This window comes from Aedes albopictus, chromosome 1 (genome assembly GCF_035046485.1).
Source record: "Aedes albopictus strain Foshan chromosome 1, AalbF5, whole genome shotgun sequence".
Classification (NCBI taxonomy): Eukaryota; Metazoa; Arthropoda; class Insecta; order Diptera; family Culicidae; genus Aedes; species Aedes albopictus.
The window spans coordinates 246,599,769-246,625,612 of NC_085136.1; the positions used below are offsets into that span (position 1 = coordinate 246,599,769).

The 25,844-nt window shown below is 42.8% G+C and overlaps 1 protein-coding gene across 7 annotated transcripts in view; it reads right to left on the minus strand.

The window, feature by feature from the left end:
- The window catches only part of LOC109411854 (very-long-chain 3-oxoacyl-CoA reductase), a 58,103-nt gene that overhangs the window by 1,681 nt on the left and 30,578 nt on the right, over positions 1–25,844 (minus strand). For 5 of the 7 annotated variants that reach the window (XM_062846572.1, XM_029860385.2, XM_029860384.2 and 2 more), the window contains 2 exons: positions 23,206–23,252; positions 17–92 (listed from right to left, as the gene is read on the minus strand). In XM_062846572.1, coding sequence (XP_062702556.1) covers positions 17–92; positions 23,206–23,252 — 123 coding nt within the window. Of the gene's footprint in view, positions 1–16; positions 93–5,210; positions 5,944–6,006; positions 6,083–10,367; positions 11,100–11,163; positions 11,240–23,205; positions 23,253–25,844 lie in introns of those variants that run through there. The other 2 variants (XM_029860386.2, XM_029860387.2) reach the window with 2 other exon arrangements.

The following is a 25,844-nucleotide window of genomic DNA, read 5'->3' on the forward strand; positions in this document are numbered from 1 at the left end:
GTGTCGTTTGTCTTACCAATCTCTTTGGCAACATCTTCCAGCTTGGATAGGGTTCGGCTGACCAGCACCACGTTGAGGCCCTTCTTGGCGAGCTGTAGGAAAAAGGTGAAAAGAGGGAAAACAAGTTTTTACTAGGCATATCAGGTTGATATACAAAGCGGATGTCGGCAAGTGCATGATGTGTGGAGTAGGAGAAAACGGAATAAGGCGGGCCGCCCTCTCAGCATAATGCGATATATGTATGAATTATGGATGTCTCTAAATGCTAAAGGGGGTCTGATGTTCCATAAGCTGTTGCACTTTCTCATTTGCTCGACTGGTGGAATGGTAAATTACTATTCGCTTGTTCTCTCCGCACCTGATGACGTGACGCGTAGGAATTTTTTGAGAAAACCCTGGAAATCCTGGAGGGATTCCTGGAAGAATGCCTGGGGGAACTTCTGGAAAAAATCCTGGCGGAATCGCTGAAGACATTTCTGGAGGAATCCGTGGAAATTTTTTTGAAGACATCCCTTGAGAAATTTCTGAGAACTTTCTAATGGAATTTCTTCAGAAATCCTTAGAGGAATTTCTGGTAAAATTTCCGGAGGAATTTTTGGAGGAATTCTTTGAGAAATCTTGAGGAATCCCTGCAGCAATTCTGGAGGAATGCCTGGAGAAACTTCTGGACAAATTCCTTACGGAATCTCTAGCGGATTTCCTAGAGGAAAACCCAAAGGAATCTGAAGGAATTCAGGGAGGAATCCCTTATGAAATTTCTGAAGAAATCCCTTGGTAAATTCCTGGAAGAAGTCCAAGAGAACTTTCTGATGGAATTTCTTTTGTAATCCTTGGAGAAATTTCTGGTGGGTTTCCCGGAGGAATTTTTTGAGAAATCGCTAGAGGATGGCCTGGAGGAATCTCTGCAGCAATTCCTGGAGGAATCTCTGGAGGAATGCCTGGATAAACTTCTAGACAAATTCTTGACGGAATCCCTGGCGGAATTCCTAGAGGAAAACCCGGAGGAATCCCTGAAGGAATTTAGGGAGGAATCCCTTATGAAATTTCTGACCAAATCCGTTGAGAAATTTCTGGAAGAAGTCCAAGAAAACTTTCTGATGGAATTTCTTCAAAAATCCTTGGAGGAATGTCTGGTGGATTTCCCGGAGGAATCCCTGGAGGAATTCTTTGAGAAATCCCTAGAGGATTGCATGGAGGAATCCCTGGCGGAGTTCCTGGAGGAAAACCCGGAGGAATCCCTGAAGGAATTCAGGGAGGATTCCCTTATGAAATTTCTGAAGAAATCTCTTGAGAAATTCCTAGAGGATGACCTGGAAGAATCCCTGCAGCAATTCCTGGAGGAATCTTTGGACGAATGCCTGGAGAAACTTCTAGACAAATTCCTGACATAATCTCTGGCGGAATTCCTAGAGGAAACCCCGGAGGAATCCCTGAAGGAATTCAGGGAGGAATCCCTTATGAAGTTTCTGAAGAAATCCCTTGAGAAATTTCTGGAAATAGTTCAAGAAAACTATCTGGTGGAATTTCTCCAGAGATCCTTGGAGGAATTTCTTCCCGCAGGAATCCCTGGATGAATTTTTGGAGGATTTTTTTGAGAAATCCTTATAGGATGGCCTGAAGGAATTCCTGCAGCAATTCCTGGAGGAATGCCTGGAGAAACTTCTGGATAAATTCCTGAAGGAATCCCCGGCGTAATTCCTGAAGAAAAACCCGGAGGAATCCCTGAAGGAGTTCAGGGAGGAATCCCTTATGAAATTTCTGAAGAAATCTCTTGAGAAATTCCTGCAGAAATCCCTAGAGGATGGCATGGAGGAATCCCTACAGCAACTCTTGGAGGAATTTCTGGTGGAGTTCCTAATAGAAACCCTTGAGGAATCCCTTGAGAAATTACTGGAGAAATTCCAAGACGAATCCCTGAAAAAATCCTTGTAGGAATTTCTGAAGGAATTCCTTGAGGAAACCTTGGAGAACTTCGTGGAGGAATTCCAAAAGGAATTTCTGGAGGAATTCCTGGAGAAGTCTTTGGAGAAATTCCTGGATAAATTCCTGGAGGAATTCCTGAAAAAAAAAATGGTAGTAGATATGTCTGGAAAAATTGCAGTAGAAATTTCTGGAGGAATTCCTGCAGAAATTCATGAAAAAAATCCTGGGGTATATCCTGAAGAAATTACTGGAGGAGTCCTTTAAGATGAAATCTTGGAGGAATGCCTGGAGAATTTTCTGAAGGAAATACCCGGAAGAATTCTTGGAGGAATATCTGGAGGTATTATTTTGGAAGTCCCTGGATGAATTGCTGGAGGAACTCCTGGGAGAATGCCTGGAGGAATACCTCAGAGAATCCCTTGAACAATACTTCGAGGATTCCCAGAAAAATTTTTTGGAAGAATTCCTGGAGACACGCCTGTAGGAATTTCAGTATGAATCTCTACAAGAATTTCTGGAGGAATATCTAGTGAAATTCCAGGAGAAAACCCTGCATAAATTCCCGAAGGAACCCCTGGAGTATTTCTTGGAGAAATACCTAGAGTAATTTCTGAAGGAATCCCTTGGGAAATTTCTGCAGGAATCCCTAGAAAAATCCCAGGAGGAGTTTCTGAAGAAATCGTCGGAGGAAGTACTGAAGAAATCGCAGAAAAATTCTTGAAGCAATCCTGAAGGAATTCTCAGAATAGTTCGTGAATTAACTTCTGGAGGAATCTCTGTAGCAATTCCTGAAGCATGTGAAAGATTAGCCTGAGTTAAAATTCACGAATAAAAAGAAATTAAAAGAAAAACAGTTCCTGAAGGAATCCCTGGAGAAACCCCAGAAGGAATCCCGGAAGAAATTCGAAGAGGAATTCCTATGGAAATCCCTAAACAATTCCTGGTAAAAGTGTTGGAGTCATTCCTGGGGGAGTTTCTGAAAAAAAATGCTGGATGCATCTTAAGGTAGCCAAGTAAGTCGTACTGTAACTATCACAAGTTTTCAAGCTTTTACTCACGCTATAGGGAACTGCATGAAATTCACTCCATCTCTCTTACTTTTACAGAAATTTTGTTAACAACAAGGCCAAGAAACGTCAAACTTCCATACAAATTCAAAACAATGTAGTGTCCTATACTTACAACTTTCACAAGGTAGGCCAGTAACACGTGTAAATAAGCAGTTTCAAAGCAAACATGTGTCGTCATTGCCTGTCATTCCTATCCCTGCGCATGATTGCCTGTAAAGTGTCTCGAGTATACCAAAGTGGAGAATCCTTGTCGTTTTGACAGGTCTCCTGCTCGATTGGAACTATGGGGATGACACTAGATCGACTGTTCCAATTTTGACGTTTCTCCTCTTTGTTTTATCCAGGCTCGTTAATTGCCTGCATGATGGTACGAGGTAGCGGGCTTTTCTCTTTTCTCTTGTACTCGGTCTATCAGTGATATTAACTACGTCATCACCAAATGTCAGTTATACGGAAAATATCACCTTTTAAATGTTGTACGCCGTGCGGTACAAATGATAACACAGGCTGTTAATACAGACGTAACACTTCGAACATTTTTCGATTCAAATCATAGTCACGAAAACACATGCGCCCAATGCTAAAAGAACCGAGTTTGGCCAACCTTTAACTAGGTGGCGGTAGTGGGCAAACGTCAAACTCGAACAAAAACGATGCGAGAGCCACGGGTGGGTCAGTTGGTCAACTATCAAAATTTTAAATAGATCGTTAAATCGGTGTACGATGAGAATTATCAGAGTGTTACGTCTGTTTATCTGTGATCAAACAATGAGCCATTTTACGAAGAGACAACACTGTTGATAATGATATTGATATTGTTAGGGCGCGAGCTCCTGTCAAAATTTCCTTCATAAAATCGGCTCGTAAAATGGACTATTGCATTATTTGAAGTGAGTTGCATTATGAACTATAATGCAATCCAAGTAACCATTAAGCCGTAAAAATGGCATTAAGTCGGCTTTATAGTCGAATGTAGAACCTGGCTTACAGAGCTAATTGGTTCTATATCCTCTTATAGAGCTGCTCAAAAGCCACTTTTGGCGAATTATTCGGCTGATATACTGCCAACTTCAAAATATCAAAGTCTCTGGAGCGAAAGTTGTCAAAAGTGAGACAAAGAAAAAATAAAAAAAATATTTTGTTTATCCCCTGTTCTTTTCTAACTTATTTCGCTTCCGTTGAAGTTGCTTTTTTGCTACATCATCCAGATTCTAGCTGTTTTTCTCCGGGTTCCTGATCAAAAGTTCAAGTCCGTTGCTTTTCCCATCTGCTACACCAATGCACCATGGGAATGGTGTGATCAAACTAGTATTTAAACCACGAAAAACAAAATAGTTTGGGCATTTCGATGGTTCAAAATGATATGGGATGAGGATGATTCAGTGGTAAGCTTGATGGTGATGAATGCAGGAATTGATGCAGGAAAAGCAATATTTATATAAATGGTCGGGAAACGTTTCAGAAGAGGAGGGCAATGATCTGGATTTCGTCTTGATTGCAAAAATGGAATAATCAAGAAAACCCGATCCCATTATCTATTTAACAACACCATTCCGAGCAGCATTCTAACAACAAAAATGATCCCGTTCCGCCAATCCCGTCCGACATGGATGTTTAAAATGTATTGATCATGACCGACTTGAGTCTGTTTTGGTCGAAATCTATTTTGATTGATATAATCGTCATGTGCTCCAAGCCCTGTGACAGCACTGACAAACTTCTTTACAGCTTGTAGGCTTTATATAGGCTTACAGGGTTTATTGTAGTTCTTACTGGTTATAGTGCCTATAAGCATTAGGAATGCTTATATAGAGCTTTTCAGCACTGAAAAGCTGTTTAATGGTCGTTACAATGTTCAGAACAGTGCTTAGTATTTACCTGGAAATTGTTTGGTATCCTTCAGGGTCCTAAAATCATCAGTTACACTACATTTTTTTTAGAAGTTAGGCCTGTTGAGAAACTTTCAACACATCCAATTTGGTGCTGTCCATAATCTAACTAAACTCATTTTTGACCATCTCAGACCTCCCTTCCCCCTCGTAGACTTTTGTCCATACAACATTTATTGAAATTTTTGCTAGACCTATCCTTCTCCCCTAAAAGTCAACGTAGTTTATGGATAGGCCTTCCTTGCAAAATAAGAGACGGCCCAATTTGGGCACTAGCGTCCCAAGTCTTTCGGATTATTTTAGATCATTAAATGAATTGATCCCACAGGATATTTCCCAAAAAAAATGTATTCCACTAAAAAAAACTGGTCACAATTCACCACGTGAAGCCTATTTGTTTGCGGCGGCTAGCCGGTGAGCTTCTGCTCGGGCATGCTCCAGTGTCTTCAAAGTAACGAGGCGAGCACCAGCTGGCGTTAGGAAGTCCAAGATATCCATAATTTTCTGTATCAGGGCATGTGGATAGTATCCGGTAGTTTGCCGAGCAATTCCCAACGTGCGCAACGCGTCGCCTTCAAATTTCTGCGGCGAGCAAGCCAGCCACGTAGATTTCCGGATCTTGGACATGTTGGTGGCAACCGGGCCAGGAAGGACCGCTTGAATCAGTACGCCGTGTTTGGCGTACTCCGTGGCTAGGTCGTTGCTGAATTTCGTAACGAATGCCTTGGTGGCAGCGTAGACCGCTAGCATCGGTGACGGAATGACCGACGATACGGATGAGATGTTGATGATGACACCCTTCCTTCGGTTGACCATTCCCGGAAGGACCAGACTGCACATGTGAGTCACGGAGATAACGTTGCAAGTGACCAGGTCGGTGGTCAGCTTGTCCTGATCGGGTAGCTGAAGGAACCGCTCGGGAATATCGTAGCACATGGCCACGTTGTTGACCAGGACACCGATTTCCAGACCGGCCGTCTGCTTGGCAATCGTTTCGTAGATTTCTGGTCCAGAGGTGAAATCTACCGCGATGATTTTGGTGTTGATTCTGGATTCGGTCTCTGATGGAAACGGGTTGGTTAGCGGAATCATGGTTTTTTACGCTGAGTCACTAAAGTGCTTACCGATTTCTTTAGCGACGTTTTCCAATTTCGATCGGGTTCGGCTGACAAGAACTACGTTAAGACCCTTTTTGGCAAGCTGGGGAAAGTTTCGAGGAAAAGAGTGATAAGTTCGTCACTATGCAGCCTAGGAATTGATGGAAGATACTAATGATGATTGTTGGCAACTTACTGCGGCGCGACTACACTTCTCGTATGCATTACCATGACCAAGGACCATCAAGATGACTTACAGCACACGTGTATGAAATATATTTGGATCAGCAAGACACAACTTTTGACAGAAATGCAACGTACATAACACAACTTCACGGGTTTGTAAGATTCAAAAAGGATGTTTATTGCGTGATTTACCCTAAGACTTATCTGTAAACCTAATTCACTGATGTTTCCTTCTAAATCTCTATGTAAAATGGTTCCATTCAAACTAAGTTTTCTTTATTTGGATCCTTCAACTCAAAACTTATTCTTAAAAAATCACATTGAGAGTGCAGTACACGCAGGGCCTATATAGCTACAGCTGTAATGCCATCGGTATTCGGCATGACTATACCAAAATAAGGGCTGCAAAACGGTGAGTCGATAAGGAGAGCGTCCAATATAGCTCTGGTCCTCACAAGTTCCTACCTCATGCTTCCACGGGTCAAACGATGACAAAGACCGCCAGCTAAGAGTTGTGTGCTTAACTGGTAGTGCAGCCTGGGCACTGTTGTCCTTCTGACTTCAGCTAGATTGAGGAGGTACGATGCGAGCGTCTGTTCACCAAGGAGGTGCGGCTCAAACAGCGTCTGTTCTGGCATCCAGCGACTGAATAAGAAACGCTGCACCACGCCCAGCTAGGTGGTAGCCCTATCGTTCGTTCGAACCCCCCCCCCCGTTGTTCGTTGGGACGTTAAACAGAACTGGCACGATGGCCCTCCGGCGAGACAGGAGTGTTGGCGTAGGCCCAATAAGCCACCCGTAAAAATCCCCATTGCGAATAACATAGGAGAAAATATGACTCGATACAATCGGCAAAGACCCACGCGACGAAATAAGACTACGATTGGAAACATGGAATTGCAAGTCACTAGGTTTCGCAGGATGTGACAGGATAATCTACGATGAACTACATCCCCGCAACTTCGACATCGTGGCGTTGCAGGAACTTTGTTGGACTGGACAGAAAGTGTGGAAAAGCGGGCATCGAGCGGCTACATTCTACCAAAGCTGTGGCACCACCAATGAACTGGGAACAGGATTTATAGTGTTGGGCAAGATGCGACAACGTGTGATCGGGTGGCAGCCGATCAACGCAAGGATGTGCATGCTGAGAGTTAAGGGCCGTTTCTTCAACTTCAGCATCATCAACGTCCACTGCCCACACGAAGGGAAACCTGATGACGAGAAAGAAGCGTTCTACGTGCAGTTAGAGCAAACATACGATGGTTGCTCGCCGCGTGACGTGAAAATCGTTGTCGGCGACATGAACGCGCAGGTAGGAAGGGAGGAAATGTACAGACCGGTAATCGGGCGAAACAGCCTGCACGCCGTTTCGAATTATAATGGCCAGCGATGCGTAAACTTTGCAGCCTCCCGTGGTATGGTAGTCCGAAGCACCTTCTTCCCCCGCAAAGATATCCACAAAGCCACCTGGAGATCACCCGACCAACAAACAGAAAACCAAATCGACCACGTTCTAATCGACGATAAATTCTTCTCGGATATAATCAATGTCCGCACATACCGCAGTGCGAATATAGATTCGGATCACTACTTTGTCGCTGTACGCATGCGCTCAAAACTTTCGACAGTTATCACCACGCGTCGAAATCGAACGCCGCGGCTCAACATCGAGCAACTTCGTAACGTAGAGGTGGCTCAAGACTACGCGCAGCAGTTAGCAGTGGCCCTACCAATGGAAGAGCAGCTTGGCGCAGCTACACTTGAAGATGGCTGGAGGGACATTCGATCCGCCATAGGTAGTACCTCGGCTACAGCACTAGGCTTCGCGACTCCGAATCACAGAAACGACTGGTATGACGTTGAATGTGAACAGTTGAAAAACGAGAAGAATGCAGCATGGGCGAGAATGCTGCAACACCGTTCGAGAGCGAATGAGGCACGTTACAAACAGGCGCGAAACCGGCAGAACTCAGTCTTCCGGATGAAGAAGCGACAGCAGGAAGAACGAGATCGCGAAGTGATGGAAGAGCTTTACCGCGCTAAGGACACACGAAAGTTCTACGAGAAGCTGAACCGCTCGCGCAGAGGCTTTGTGCCACAAGCCGACATGTGCCGAGATAATCACGGGAATGTTCTCACGAGCGAGCGTGAGGTAGTCAACAGGTGGCGGCAGCATTTTTTAAAAAGACACGGACACGTTTAATGCGATGAGCACCTCAATGGCGACGTTGCAAGTACCGAAGGAGGCGTGGTAACAGATCTTGGAGTATGTGCACAGGACGAAAGACTTCCGGCCCCTGACCTCCAAGAGATTGAGGAGGAGGTTTGTCGGTTGAAAAACAACAAAGCCGCTGGAGCAAATCAACTACCAAGCGAGCTTCTAAAATACGGTGGAGAAACACTGGTGAAAGCACTACACTGGGTCATTACCAAGATTTGGGAGGAGGAAGTATTACCGAAGGAATGGATGGAAGGTATCGTGTGTCCCATCTACGAAAAGGGCGACAAGTTGCATTGCGGGAACTACCGCGCGATCACACTACTGAGCGCTACCTACAAGATACTCTCTCAAATTTTATGCCGCCGTCTATATCAGCGATTGCAAGAGAGTTCGTGGGGCAATATCAGGCTGGATTTATGAGTGAGCGCGCTACAACAGACCAGATGTTCGCCATCCGCCAGGTGTTGTAGAAATGCCGCGAATACAACGTGCCCACACATCACTTGTTCATCGATTTCAAATCGGCGTATGATACAATCGATCGAGAACAGCTATGACAGATTATGCACGAATACGGATTCCCGGATAAACTGATACGATTGATCAAGGCGACGATGGATCGAGTTATGAGCGTAGTTCGAGTATCAGGGACACTCTCGAGTCCCTTCGAATCTCGTAGAGGGTCACGGCAAAGTGATGGTCTTTCGTGCTCGCTGTTCAACATTGCTTTAGAGGGTGTAATTAGGAGAGCGGGGATCAACACGAGTGGAACGATTTTCACGAAGTCCGTTCAGCTGCTTGGATTCGCTGATGATATTGATATTATTGCTCGTAAATTTGAGACGATGGCGGAAACGTACATCCGAATAAAGAGTGAAGCCAGACGAATCAGATTAGTCATTAATGTGTCGAAGACAAAGTACATGATGGCAAAGGGTTCCAGGGAGGAATCAGCGCGCCCGCCACCCAGAATTCATATCGACAGTGATGAAATCGAGGCGGTTGAAGAATTCGTGTTCTTAGGCTCACTGGTGACCGCCGACAACGACACCAGCAGAGAAATTTAGAGGCGCATTGTGGCTTACTTTGGACTCCGCAGAACTCTACGATCGAATAAAGTTCGCCGTAACACGAAGTTAACCATCTACAAAACGCTGATTAGACCGGTCGTCCTCTATGGGCACGAAACATGGACCCTACGTGCAGGGGACCAACGCGTCCTTGGAGTTTTCGAACGAAATGTGTTGAGTATCATCTACGGCGGAGTGCAGATGGAAGATGGGACTTGGTGAACGCGAATGAACCACGAGCTGCATCAGCTGCTGAGAGAATCAACCATCGTGCACACCCCGAAAATCTGGAGCGCTACGGTGGGCGGGTCACGTCATCAGGATGTCGGGTAGCCACCCGATTAAAATTATTCACAATGAGCAATCCAATTGGTGCAAGAAGACGTGCGTAGCTTGCTAAGTGGGTCGATCAAGTGAAGGGCGATTTGCGAAAACTTCGCAGAGTGCGGTACAGCCATGGACCGGGTCGATTGGAGATGACTCCTACGTACAACAGGGGACACTCAGGCTTTAGTCTGATAGGTAAGGTAAAGGGAACGAAATCTGCAAGCCAGTGTTAGACTGGAACCCAGCAGAGGCAGTCCTGAGCACAGCCCCAACAAGAAAATAAATAAGTCGATAGAAATTAGACCTTAGGTCAAGGCGATGCGATAGAATGCAACCGCCTAGGATGGAAATCTTTCATTTCGGCCCCTCTGCATTGCGTTGAATACTCAGACCTGAAAGTTAGTAAGTATAACAACTCAACTTAGACGAGGCCTATGTAGTTACCAGATTAGTGTCTTATGCGTACATCCACGGTTATTCACTGTTATTAACTGACATTTTTTGCGAAATGATCATAATTCGCCAAGTAATTCATTTGCATGAAAGTTTCGGAATATTTTGGAATATCAAAACGCCTACGGTTAGGTTATGGCACATTTATGAACATTTTATACAGGAATTGGAATATTTTAAAACAGCATATTCTTTCTATTTGGTACCCTTGTAGTCGATCGCTCGAACATGCTCCATCGTCTTCAGCATGAACAGACGAGCACCGCTTGGCGATACAAAGTCCAACGTATCCATGACCAGCTGTAGCAGGGTATGTGGAAAGTAGCCGGTAGTTTGACGAGCGATTCCCAACGTAGCCAACGCACTGTCGACAAACGTCTTTGGCGAACAAGACATCGACATGGAATCGGACGGCATGATGGACATATTGGTATTCACTGGACCGGGAAGGACCGCCTGAATAAGCACTCCATGTTTGCTGTTCTCAGTGGCAAGGTCGTCGCTGAACTTGGTGACGAACGCTTTGCTGGCAGCGTAGACCGTCAACATTGGAGATGGCATCACCGAGGACAAGGACGAGACATTGATGATGACTCCCTTCTTGCGTTGGACCATTTCTGGCAGGAATAGACTGCACATGCGAGTTACGGAGAAGATGTTGCACGTGACCAGGTCGGTAATGAACTTCTCCTGGTTGGGCAGCTGAAGGAATCGTTCCGAATTGGCGTAGCACATGGCAACGTTGTTGATCAGAACTCCGATTTCCAGCCCGGCTGTCGTCTTGGCTATCGTTTCGTAAATCTCCGGTCCAGAGGTGAAGTCAACCGCAATGATCTTGGTTTTGATCTTCGATTCGGTCTCTGATAGAAACGATTTGATTAGTTGAAACTGCGTTTCTATGATTAAGTTCGTGGACGTGCTTACCGATTTCCTTGGCCACTTTTTCCAGCTTCGACTGGGTTCGGCTGACAAGCACGATGTTAAGGCCCTTTTTGGCAAGCTGTGGAAGTTGTGAGGATTAACGGTTTATTCCACGTAAATCATCCATGAATGTTATTTGGAATGACCAATGGCAACATCTCCCAACAAACGACAACATATAAACAAATGAACATGCATTACGGACGGAATTATCAGCTCAAGCCAACTTTCGACATACCACGGCGTCATACAACTTATCGAACCGTAAACGCTGACTGCTAAGTAGCTGCTAAACTGCCTTAAATGACTCCCCTCATTCTCGATCATCGTTCCCTAAGCCACGCTAAAAAAGCAACGAAAGTTTCCTGTCATTCCCGATAAACCGCGTGACTCGCCCAGCTTACTCCAACTTTGACTGATAAAATGAGAATTTTAAAATGCACAGTCATCAGCTTACGAACGGTACGAGTGCGGAATACAAATCAATCAAACACACGTACACAAAAAGTAAGTAAATCATTACTGCCGGTCATCGGTTAATCGATCATAAGTGGAGGAAAGCGCGAAATAACACATTCAAAAGTTGACAAAAACTGGCGAGAGTCGTTGAGGCAACGTGGGCATTTACGCGCTTCTGTCTATGAACTGTGAATTGCGTCAATATGGAGAAATAATGGGTAACTTACTGCGAGGTACTAGATTCGTGACGAAAGTAGGAAATTTTTAGTTTTGACATTGAACTTATGCCCGCGCCCGGTATAATCGGTAGATACTTTTCTTATCATGACACGCAGGTCTCACCTGCTGCTAGTACGATTTTGTGCTTATAATACCTCTAATGCCTAGTCATTGAAGGGAGCAAACAATCTAAACTGGGTGCTTCCCGATCGGCTTGCATGCTAATGCAAATTACTTTAGTATACTTAAGGTGGAGGTTTTTACCATGCAACCGTTAACTGTGCAATAAATCAGCGAGTCAATTCGAAATGCTCACACACGGGCGAGTGTGCAGTAAGCAAATGTTGAGAATGGCTGTCACATCATCGTTGCAACGAAACAAACCCTCAGTAGATCAAAAATAGAAAATTTGTAGCAATAATTGTTGCGATAGACTTAGCAGGAGTTCTTTCAGCGGTAATCAGTCCCGAGGAATTCGGTGAGATCAGCTTAAAGCTAAAAGGATAGTTTATTGTAGGATAGGTTTTATGAATGAAATTCATGTTTTGCTCACATTTCAGTGTCCGTACATAAATAGGTAAAAATAAATTGAGGCGGTAAACATGCTTGAATGTTGGCATAATTCGGGCGTTAATAATTATGCCAACATTTATAGCATAAAATCTTATAGAGAAGTATAACATTGCCCAATGTCCAGAATTAAGGTTTATGAGGAAAGATGCATTCATCTCCTCCGAATGGTTTTTCGACAAATATGGTCCTGTCTTCTACGAAGTTGTTCCTAACAATAAGGCCCTCATTATAATGTACACGAAAATAAGGATTCAAAAATTAAAAACTTAACTTTTTCAATTTGCAGGAATAAACATATGATTTTTCAGCAAAGTTGTAGTTCTTTAAATTTTAAGCTAGCTTGCTCAAAAAATTTTATGTAGCTATGCATTCGATCGATTTTGATTTTTTTTTTCAGAATAACCACCATGAGGTTCAAGAACACCCGGTTTTTTGCCAGTTTTCTCAAATTTTATTTTAATTTCTCATCACAGTTACCCACACCGACAGAATATTCGTGTGCAGAGATTGTTATTATCCCGTGGTTCAAGAAAACGGGCGTTTTGTCGGGATATCACAGTTTATTCAAATGTTGATACATATATCATTACAGAAAAAAAAAATATCTCAGCACCGTGCTGGTGCTGTTTACAATAAGCGAGCTTTTTTCAACGTGTTGTACAAAATCCAACAGCGCGACTATTGGAGGGTTAAAGAATAACTATCCTTCCAAAACATATTAAACAATAGAGACGTGTTGTTTTTGAAGCAAATTTTGGATGAAAAGTGAAAATCATCAATTCTGAATGGAATTCAATTCTGAATAGCACCAATCTCAACACATGTAAATCTGCGTTTTTTGTAAGCACTATAAAGTGGCTCTTCAACGTCTTTGGTGAGAAATTTTAAACAAAAAGATAAAGCGATACAGCAAGCTTATATTTTTATATTCTTCAACCACACCTAATTTACAGCTCTTTTGTCCACTAGGGAACTGCTTGAGCGATTCCAATTGGCGGCTGCACATACACGTTGTACAGCGCCTAAATGTATTCTGTTCTAATTCTACTATTTCGAACTGGTTTCCGTTGCGCTGCTGTCACTTTTCTACCTTGTCCATGGGTAGAATAGAGCTTGCTGACATTTATTCACCTTTCTCGTTCAAACATGCAGGCGGAATAGGATTTGTTGTCATCAGGAAAGGTTTCCCGATGAAAACAAATCCCATCCCGCCTGCATGCTTGAAAGAGAGAGGTGAATAAACGTCAGCAAGCTCTATGATGAGCACGTGGATGCGGATGTGTGGCTTTTGTTCCTTCTCCAGTCCGATTCTTCATTACACCAACGAACCTAACCTCAAAATGAGTGACAAATCTCAGGTCATTTTGACAGATGTAACATGAGCATGAAAAGGACGGCAACGAGATCGATAAAGTAGAATATGTCATCCGTCTTTTTCGTGCATGTGTGTGGTCTGTCAAAATGACCTGTGAATTGTCAAACATTTTCATGGCTAGCTTTGTTAGTGTAATGAAGAATTGGGGGTACATTATGAGTTTGCCGTTGGCCGATATCCAAGTTTCGGGGTCTGTTAGAGCATTGAGTTGTCCAAAAAAAAGTCTCACGAAACCTACTGCAAGCCTATCCATATACGTGAGAACAAAAGATGTTTACAAAGTTCTTACAGATAGATTAACACGGGAAATCTGAACACAAACCACTACCACACAGGAATTTGGATTAGTTAATATGCTCAGAGGAGGGTCAAGTGTCAGCTGCTCTCGAGGGGAAGAGCAACTGACGAAAAATTGCAAGTACCGGGGCTGGGATCGAACCCATGCCCATCCACTTATGAAGTGAACGTGTAGCCACTACGCTATGGGCCCCGGCTTCAAGCTGAATTTGAAATCACAAATTTTTTATAATACCAACGAACCTAACTGACAATTCTCAGGCCATTTTGACAGATGTAACATGAGCATGAAAAGGACAGCAACATGATCGATAAAGTAGAATATAGGTGGTCAGGGGTAGGGGTCCCTGCTAGAAAGTGAGCAAAATTCTGGCGGCCATCAGCACTCGTAAAATGTTGGATCAACTTTTCTTGAGATAAAATCTATGGGATCTGGCTCAGTACCCATCGAATCAATTAATTCATCATCGAATTGCTTTTCATATCCTGATCAACTTTGCCGGGACAACATTCTAAGTAAAATTTCTAAGACCTTTAGCGCCACCCAGCGGATAAATTTAGAATCAAATAACGTGTCATTGGATAACTCTTGATGTCTTAATATTATCGTCGCAGCACCAAATCAAAGTCGTCTGAGTCGCAGAGTTACAGAGGCGAAGTAAATTTGAACCGATTTTTGGCATTGCGCATCATTCGGCTTATCAAGAGCTACAATATGCACTCATCCAAATCGATTTGCCACACATAAAAGTGGGTAAAAACCCATTTTTTGCACCCCAGGTAACTTCAGATCTCAAGCAAAAGCATAATAAATTTGGCCTAAAACGAAATTCTTTAGTGGTCTGATTCTCAAAATACAGAAGTTCAGAGCTTCTCACAAGCGCTACCGAGCAAATGCTTTCAGGATCAACTAGTTCATTAGGAACCATTCATAAACCACGTTGATGACCAAACTCAAGACCCCCTCTCCCAAAAAGCCTACGTGGTTTATGAAGAGTACATTATCAGATATCTGTTGATGTTCTAATCAAGTTTACCGAAGACGAGATACTTCAATGTTATCTGATTCTCTGGCGGATACCCAGGTAACCAGTAAGCACTGTATATAGCATTAATTCAGCACTATATGCGCCTTTACAGCTGGTCATTTAACGCCACTCAGCGTATATGCTCCTTTAATGCTACTTAAATGCAGATTTTGGTCAAATATACGGCTGTTTAAATGCTAGACCTTCAGGAACTTTATAAAGAACTGTCAAAATCTGTGGCGTCTCATAACCTCACTTTTTACCTGTTCAACGACCCTAAAACTTGCAATTGCGGAGGATTCAGGATCAGAATCAAATTGCACAAGGACGGAAACGGCTATTCTCGTCATTTTCTACAAATTACAAGCCAGTTTGTTGAGAAAATTAAAGAATTTACATTCGTTGAACAGGTAGATTTGAGGTTAGGGAATCGCCACTGGTTAAAATAGTAACACCAGACTGTAACGCCTCATATGAGACAAACCAAAATAGTGAATTCACCCCTCTTACTTCCGCTCCTCCACTCGTTCGGTCATTCTACACTCTCATTCTTTGCGGCATATTTTCTGGTAGGTGTTTTTTTTGCTGATTTCTACTCTGAGTGCGACTCGATCTCAATACCCTGCGATTGATTATTTGTTGAAAGGAGCTGCTGCGCGCTACAGGATAGGCTGCAAATGAAACTGTGAAGTGCGCTGATTTTTTGTTCTATTTTATACTTGACCAGGTGGCATTACTTCGCTTCGGATTTTTGTTCGATGTTGAACAAGGAAGTTGGGAATGGATGCAGAATCATGTAAAATCATCTTTTTCCTATGCCATGTTTAGGTTTGCATGAGTAATTATTTTACTACTAACCTCACCAGACGTCGATAATGGTTTACACTGACGCCACAATGAGACACAAATAGTATGAACGAAATGAGTTGTTCAAACATAGCAGCAACACATAACTTCTCTGGCAATGTTGTGGCTTTAAAATGGCATTTGCGATGCTTAAAAACCAAAACATATTGTGCATTTGAAATGCTTCATAACAGCTAAAGATTTTTGAACTGCATTTTGTATGCTACTTAAAGGCGTCTAAGCTGTCAAACTACTATGCTAGGGCACCAAGCAGATGAAATGCAAATATACGACTAATGTACTGCTTATTCGAATGCTTATTGATTACATGGGTATATTTAGAATCAGCTAGCTTATTATCGGATAGCTCTCAATTTTTTTCGAAGACGCAATTATATTATCTTAGAATTTCAACTGTTGATGGGAGGTATGGCGTTCAGTCTTTGGAGGAATAACTCGAAAACGGATTCTTAAGCTTTCATACGACGTTTCGGTCGCTATATTGCGCCTTCTTCTGGGAATCAACTATGCTCTGTTTTTTCGTCCATATGAGCCCACAGTGGACGAAAAAACGGAGCATAGTTAATTCCCAGAAAAAGCCGCAATATAGCGATCGAAACGTCGGATGAAAGCTTAAGAATCCGTTTTTGAGTTATTCCTCCAAAGACTGAACGCCATACAACGTGACGTAATTATATTTACGATCAGATTCTTGAGATACAGCAGTTTTAAATTTTCCAAGAATCACTAGCGCCCCTAGCGCCACCTTGCGTATAAACCAAGAACCAACTAGTTAACTATCGGACAGCTGTTGATGTTCTGATCAACCTTGCCGAAGACGAAATTCTTCTATATGGTCTGATTCTCGACATACAGGAGTTTGGAATTTGTTAGAATCACGAGCGCCACCTAGCGGATAAACAAAGAATCAACAAGTTCACTATTGGATAGCTCTATTGATGTCCTGATCAACTTTGCCGTAGACGAAATTCTTCTATGTGATCTGATTATCGAGTTACAGGACTCAAGAATTTCTAAGACTCACTAGCGCCACCTAGCGGATAATCCTGGAATCAACTAATTCACTATCCGACAGCTGAGGGAGGATGTGCCGATCAACCTTGCCGAAAACGAAATGTGAAATGGTTCTCGAGATACAGCAGTTTAATTTTTCTTAGACTCACTAGCACCACCTAGCGAATAAGCCTAGAATCAACTAGTTCACTATCGCACAGATCTTAATGTCCTGATCAAATTTGCTGGAAACTCCGCATTTTACTCAAGTATGGTTTAAACTTTTGCGAGGTACACTACGCATTGCAAAACCACGCTTGACATTCATAACACGAGCACGACGATACTGGCAATAGCTATTGATACAAAGCCTGTCAAAGCAAAAGTCTTATGATCACCAGCGCCGCCTACTGAAGCAAATGTGTACTAAATTACATACTACTAGCTGACCCTGGCAAACTTTGTCTTGCCTACTGCGTTTTTTGGCGTTTCAAGTCTTTAGCCAAGTCCAAATCCCCGTTCAAGAATGAAGAATGGATTTTCAAAAACTCTCAATTTGTCCATGTTTTATGGCTCATAAACCTTTCTTGGGTGAAACCTAACAGAACAAAACTAAGATGACCCACCCTCCATTCGCAAGTTATGCGCGGTCCCACGTATGCCACTACATTTTTATCTATAGATGTATCGTAGAGTCCCTGACCTCCTCAACAACTTTGCTGAATGCGCTAGTCTTCCAATATGCCTCAATTCTTCACGCTAATCGCTAAAGCTACTGATCTTAGAGATCACTTGGCATGCCGCAATCTGATCTATAAATAGATCGCTGGGCGTAAGACGTGTTGACTTTGAAGCTGTGATTTTGGAGCAGGCTTCTCGGGGGCCATGGCTGGTCATGGTCACTTAGAGGCCTAGCCTCAGCAATGTGAGCTTCACTATGGTATCAAATGCTCGCGAAAATCCGGGTTTTTCGGAAACCACGGAGATCAGATCGGTCCAACTAAATATTTTCTGGATAAAATTTATCCAGAGTGTTTGAGTTGGATGAGCCAACACATTTTAAAATCGTTGGAATTGACGGAGATATGATTATTTCAGTTTAGTGGGTACCCGGGTACCCTGCCGGCATTCCACGTAATGAAAAATTATGAAACCCCTCATCACTTTAAAATTCGGACAACCCCATTAATAAATGCATATTCACAAATTCTAGATATATTTCTTACTTAATACAGCCGACCAAAATAGGACAACATTTTAGACAAATGCATGTAATAATTAATAACTAATTTAAAACTCAAACTAATTTAAAAAATGTTACACTTTTCGAAGGTATCAAGACAAAGCTAATGGAATCTTTGCTAGCGGACTTCTCTGATATTTTTTGGGAAATATTCTCATGTCATTTGGCTCGAAGTTTTGTTTTTTACTGAAATTTGAGATTCGAGATTCCATCCGAAAATTCCTTCAAGAATTTCATCTGGAGATTCCTCCAGGAATTCCGTCTGAGAATTCCCCCAAATGTCCAACCGAGAATTCCTCAAGTATTTCCTTCCTGAGGATTATACCTGTAATTTCCTCTTGAAATTCTTCCAGAAACTTTATTCGAGAAATCCTCCATCAATTGCATATAAGAACTCCTCCAAGACCACACCCGAGAATATCTCCAGTAGTAATACCTAGGGGTTGCTTCAGGAATGCAATCTGAGGATTCCATTTGAGATTTGATTTCCTCCAAAATTCCGTCCAAAGAAACCTCCCAGAAACTCCATCTAAGTTTTCCTCCAAGATTATCATATTCTTCCAAGAATTCCGCCCGCAAATTTCTCCACAAGCTCCACCCGGGAAGTCCTCCAAGAACCTCACCCGGAAAATAATTTCATCCGAGAGCTTTTCCAGATAGTTTGTCCAAGAAATACCTCAGGTTTTTTGCGGCCATTCTCCCAATAACTACAAATTCTTCCAAGAAATTCGCATAAACAACCATGAGTTGAATGAGAACATTAATGAGTTCTGGTCGGGAATTCCTCCAGGAACCTCATCTGAAAAATAACCCAGAAATCCCATCCGTGAATTCCACAAGAAAATCCGTTAGGGAAGTTCTCTAGGAACTTCATTCGAGAATTCTTCCAAAAAACTCCGACCGAGAAATTCCACCTGGGGATTGCTTCAGGAATTTCGAATGAGGATTCCTCATGGAAATCCCATCCAAGAATTTCATTCAAGAATTTCTATAGGAATTCCATTTCATCTGAAAATTCTATCCAAGGAATCGTCCAGGAATTCAATGTGGACATTGCTCCAGGAATTCTGTCTGGCAATTTCTCCCGAAACTTCGTCCGAGAATAGCTCCAGGAATTTCATCCAATTATTCTTTCCAGAACTTCATCCGAAAATGTATCCAGTTCATCCAAGGATTCCTCTAGGAATACCATCCAAGAATTCCCTCAGGAATTTTATCTTGAAATTTCTATAGGAATCCCATATGAGAACTCCTCTAAAATTCCATCTGAGAATTCTACCAGAAACTCCATCTGGAAACTGCTCCAGGTATTCCATATGAGGAATACTCCAAAATTCCATTCGAGAATTTATACAGACAATCTAACTGGAGCTAGTTCTGGGAATCCCTCCAGGAATTCCATCCGGGAAATCCTCCAGGAGGATTCTCGGAAGCAACTCTTGTGGATTCTCGGAAGGAACTTCTCGAGGATTCTCGGAAAAAAAAAACGCCTGGAGGGTTTTCTAAAGGAACTCCTGCAGGATTCTCGGAAAGAACTCCTGGAAATCTCTTCGAAGCTATTCATTGAGGATTCTCGGAGGAAATTCCTGGAGGGTTCGTAGAAGGAACTGGTAGAAACTTCTGTGGATTCTCGAAGTATACTTCTGGATGATTCTCGGAAGGAGTTCCTGGAGCACTTTCAAAAGGAGCTTCTAGTGTACTCTCGGAAGGAACTTACCAAGCATTTTCAGAAGAAACTCCTGAAGGATTATCGGAAAAACCTCCTAAAGGATTCTCGGATGTCACTCCTGAAGGATTGCCGGAAAGAATTCCTGTTGGAACTCTTGAAGCACTCCAAAAAGGAACTCCTGAAAGATTCCTTGAAGGAACGCCTGTAGGATTTCGAAAAGAAATTTCTGGAGAATTTCTGAAAGAAACTCTTGAAGGAATGCCCAAATCAGCTTCTGGTGAATTTCCGGAAAACATCTGGTGGATTTCCAGAAGGAATTCCTGGAAGGTTCCCAGAAGGAACTTCTGGAGAATTCGTCGAAGGAACTCCAAAATTGCTCAAAAGAACTTCTGGTGGATTTACGGAAGAAACTCTTAGAAGATTCTCGGATAGAGCTCGTGCAGTATTCCCGGAAGGAACTTCTGGAGGATCCCGAAAGGAACTCCTGCAGGAATTCCTGAAAGCACATCTGGAGGATTTCCGGAAGGAATTCCTGGAAAATTCCCGGAAGGAACTTTTGGGAGATTTCCCGAAGGCACTTCTGGATTCCCTGAGGAACTTCTGGTGGATTTCCGGAAGGAACTTCTGGACAATTCCTGGCAGGAACTCTTGCAGAATTCTTGGAAGGAGCTCTTGCAGTATTCTCGGAAGAAACTTCTGGAGGATTTCCCGAAAGAACTTCTCAAGGAGTTCCGGAAGGCATTCCTTGAAAATTCTAGAGGATTCTAGTAAAATATTCCTGTGTATTCGCGGAAGGAACTCCTGGAGAACTCCCAAAATGAACTGCTAGAGAATTCCCAATAGAAACACCTGGAGGACTCTTTGAGGAACTCCTGCTGGATATCCAGGAAGAACTCCTGCAGGATTCTCGCAAGGAACCCAAAGAGGACTGTATAAAACATCTTCTGTGGATTCTCAGGAGAAACACCAGGAGGACTCTGAAGATGAACTTCCAAAGGATTCTCGAAAGAATTCCTAGATAATTTCCAGAAAGAACTAGAGGATTTTCGAAGGGAACTCTTGGAGGATTCCAGTTAGCCTAGTGGTTAAGGCTATGGATCGCCAATCCGGAGACAGCGGGTTCGATTCCCGTTCCGGTCGGGAAAATTTTCTCGACTCCCTGGGCATAGTGTATCATTGTACTTGCCTCACAATATACAAATTCATGCAATGGCAGGCAAAGGAAGCCCTTCAATTAATAACTGTGGAAGTGCTCAAAGAACACTAAGTTGAAGAGAGGCGGGCCAAGTACCAGTGGGAATGTCGAGCCATAAAGAAGAAGAAGAAGAAGTCTTGGAGGATTCCAAGAAGGAATTCCTGGAGAGTTCTTGGAAGAAACTTGTGGAAGATTTGCAGACGGAATTCTTGGAAAGAACTACTGGTGGATACTCGAAAGGACCCCGGTAGGATCTCCTTGAGTATTACAAGAAGAAACTCTCGGGTTCCCGGAAGAAACTCCTGAAGGATTTCCAGAAAGAACTTCTAGTGGATTCTCAAAAGGAACTCCTGAACGATTCGTGGAAGGAACTTTTGGAGGATTCTCGGATGGAGCTTCTGTAGGATGTTCGGAAGACACTCCTGTAGGATTCTCGGGAAGAACTCTTTTGTCTTTTGGATTCCCGGAAGGAACCTTTGGTGGATTTCCGGGAGGAACTTCTAAGGCATCCCAAACTTTTCGGGTGCGCGACCCCCCTTTGCCAGCAGACGTACTTTTCGTGACCCACCATAGAAATTCCCTCATTTGTTGTCTGTTACAGTAAAACATTTAACTGTCCCTCGCGACCCCCTGGATGAAGGCCGGCGACCCCTCTGGGGAGTCGCGACCCACAGTTTGGGAAACTATGTTCTAAGGAATCCAGGGAGGAAATTTCAGCTATTCCTCGTGGAACATTCCGAGAGTTCCTGTCGGGAATGCTGCATAAGTTGTTTCGGGCATCGTTCAGGAGTTCCTTCCTGGAACCATTCAGGACTTCGCTCTGGAAATTCCTCAGAAGCTCCTACTCAAAAATTTTCAGAGTGTGCCTTGAAAAATCCCTGAGGAACTCTTCCTAAGAATTCACCTTCTAAGAATTCTGCACGAGCTTCTTTTTTGAAGCTCACAGAGCATCTGCCGAAAATCAGCCAGGGACACCCTCAGAGATTGCTGCTAGCGTCTGGTTTTTTTTTTTTGGAATTATCCAGGAATTCTTTCTGAGAAACCTTAAGGAATATCCGTTCGGTAAATTCTGGTGGAAATTCCTGAAAAATCTCCAGATGGAAGCCCTTGGTTTCGCTTGAGGAAATCCTAGCAAGATTTCCTGGAGGAACCCCCAAAAACAATTCCTAGAAGAATTCTTAGAAGCTATTTGTGAAGTAATACCCTGAAGGAATCCTAGAAAAAATCCTAGGCGAATCCCTAAGTGAAATTAAAAAAAGAAACAAAACAAGATAATTTCCTGGATAGAACCCCTAGAATTCCTGGAAGCAATTTCTTGAACAATTCATAAACTGAACTCTCGGAGAAACTCTAGCATGGGAAACCTCGGAACACAGAAATCTCCAGATCAAAATCAAAAAAAGGATTTTTTTACTCTGCTTCAACTTTGCTTACCCTTCTACCAAAAATTAAGTCAATTGTTTCAAAATAGGCCTCCTTCCCAAATATATTATTTATTTATATAACAAGTTGCAAAAAGTTCATTTTTCAGCACGATGCGTATATTTATCCAACGAGAATAGCCGAGTTGGATAAGTACGAAGAGTGCTGAAAAAAAAACGAGATATGCAACGAGTTACATACACAATTTCACGTAATGTCTTTTTCATTATACAACTCATTTGAGTTGCATAATGTGCGTAGTGCAACTCAAATGAGTTGTATAATGAACATTATGCAATTATTTTTCATTATGCAACTTATTTCAGTTGCATAGTGAAACAGTTCGGAAAAATTGGCCATTATGATACTGAAATGAGTTAAATAAAATAGAAATTAAGATACTGAATTGCATAAAGGTACGTATCGATCGGTAATTTGAGGAATTAAGTCACGAAATTGTGAATTCTGGACCACAGCTGCAGTATAGATGCAACTGGAAAGTACGGAAATAAACATGCTTTTCTAATTGCGACGGAGGAAAGTGTACACACAACCAAGCTAGGTAAAAATGAAGAAGGCAAATGGGTGCGATGAGGGCTGGCTAAGTAAACATCACCGTGTGTGTTCAGGCACTGGTTTTATTTAGTACCCGTACACAATAATGGGTTAAGCTAGTCGCGGTAGGAGGGTTGATCGATCACTTACCGCTTTAGCGTAAGCTTTGCCAATTCCATCGGTTGCTCCGGTGACCACTGTAAGGGAGAAAAAGAAACGAAAAAACACGAGATATTTAGTGTCACAGTTAGTGCGATATGATGCGGCATAACGGATTTGATGGTGAGAACCCAAAGCACCCCCTAGCCCACAGCTAGAGCTCACTAAGATCGAAACAGGTCTAAGCGAACCAGCTCAACCCAATATCTATGACACATGCACAGCACATGGTGTAATTAGTTTTCTACGTGATCAGCGAGGAAGTTCTCGGTGAAGGTTGCGATGTAAATTAACGGGTTGTAGACAAGAGCTCAGAAGCTGCAGTTCTTCCTGATAGAATCAAAGTTGAATAAAAGCTCAGTTGTTTAATGGAAAATTAAAATCGATAGTTTTTTGTCAAGTTCGATTGAACGTTCTAAAAACTTCCACAGAACTATAAAAACTTAAATAAATATTACATGATCACAAAAAAAGTTTCCGTTCGTTAGCCTCAACGGTAGAGTAAACATCGTTACATCCGAGAGAACCGAGAACACTTAGGGGCTAACAGGGAGTAATTTACGATTACGACGCGATGCACTCACAATCGCACCATTAGTATTACCTATAACCAATGATCACTCATCATTACCGTTGTCGGATAGGGTTCATAGGGATCAGCGATGCTCCCACCTTCATTCATGTTCTAGATGTCCAACCGGCGCGGCGTTGGATCACCCTCATCCTCTCCTTGACATTTGCGCTTCCCTCGGGATCGCTGGCTGGATTACATAGCATACCTGATCGGATTGGGAGTTGCGTGTTGTCAATCAATGAGGGTTGGCTACGAATAGCGTTCAATATAGGGAAGGAATTTCATCGGCGAATAGCAATGATAACACCCATTGTGCTATTGTTGTCAATGCGTACGACTCCCTCATCCGGTTTCACGGAACTTGGTTTGCGTCACGGAATTAGGCAGCACGGCAATTAGTGCAACACGTGTGGGATTGCAATTCAATACGCATACTAGCTGCTATGGCAAGCATGGGGAAATTTGAAGGATGGAGGTAGCACAGCTGGCTATAAAGTGGATAGTAAGATCGCTATTTCAAGATGCAAAATTCACGCGATGATTTAAATATATTATAGGTACCTACTTTGTTTTATACACAATATGAGAAGGTTCGACAGCGATGACTGTGAAGTTACAGTAGTCATTACTGTTGGCGGTTTTCGCACCATTATAAATCGGCCGTTTTGATAGGATGGGCAATTGTTTATCTGGATTACGTTATTTCAATTAACTGCCTTGCTTGATTTCCTACTCACTGCATGAACATGTTTTCTTTACCCTTGATCACTAACTGCAAGCCATTTTTTGAGGGAGACATTTCTAGACCAACATTTGAAAAAGGCGGAACAGCAATGCTCTTCTTCTTCTTGGCGTAACGTCCCCACCAGGACAAAACCTGCTTTTCAGCTTAATTGTTCTTTGAGCTATTCTGCAGTTCTTAACTGAGAGCTTCCTCTGCCAATGAGCGTTTAGCACGTCAGATTTGAAGTTATGAGCTCAATTCAAATTGTTTCTTCCTTATTCATATTTCTCATAGTTATTCCGAAGCAAGATGTGGTATTGTTATTGAATTCAAAATGTGAGTTACCAGGTAACTTACCGTTCGTTGAGAAGTGTATTAATGTATGTCCTGCTTGTGTGGTTTCGCCAAGAAGCTTAGTTCTGGGATTTTTCCCAGACATTCTTCCTGGGATTCCTTCAGGAGTTCCTGTTGAGGCGCTGGATTCGCACCTGGAAAAAGGAAGTCGGGATCTTCCCCGGAATTGCGCCGGAAGGTCTTTTTGAAGTCTTCCCTCAAAAGTTTGCCTAATGTCAAAGGAGGCGGGGTAAACTTAAAAACTCCGAAGAATCAGGTTCCTTTAGCTTCAGATCCATGTTGTAGCAAGAACCTGTCACCCCCGTCTCCGCTTGTTAAATACACTTCAAAGAGAAATATTCACCTTGTCGAAGATGCACAAGAGTGCATTAGAATCACAAAAACGACGTGTTCCAAGTGCAACCTTCAAAAAAAGACCAGCCACACTAGGCTAGGATGATGATTGCACCCAGTTGTATCTTAAAAAATCTGATGCTTTCAAAACTTTTCGTAGGCCTGATACTTCAGATCTTTATCAAGAGTACGCTAAGCTTGAAAGACAGCTGAAGAACCTGCTGAAAGCGAAAAAGCGTAGTTATTGGCGACATTTCATTGAGGGTCTCTCATGAGAAACTTCGATGACAACGCTTTTAAGAGTGGCTCGCAACATGCGAAACCGCTCATCCTCTAATGAGAGTGACGAATACTCCAATCGCTGGATATTCAACTTCACGAAAAAGGTCTTCCCAGACTCGGTCCCAGCTGAACCGCTCTCTTGGGAAACTTCCTCAGGAGACGGCTCTCTGGACAGACCATTCTCCATGCTGGAGTTCTCTATAGTTCTTCTTTCTTCAAAAAATTCTGCTCCGGGACGCGATATCATAAAGTTCAATCTTCTAAAGAATCTCCCAGATATCGCGAAAAGACGATTACTGGACCTGTTCAACTCATTCATGGAGAACAACATTGTTCCGCATGAATGGAGACAGGTCAAAGTAA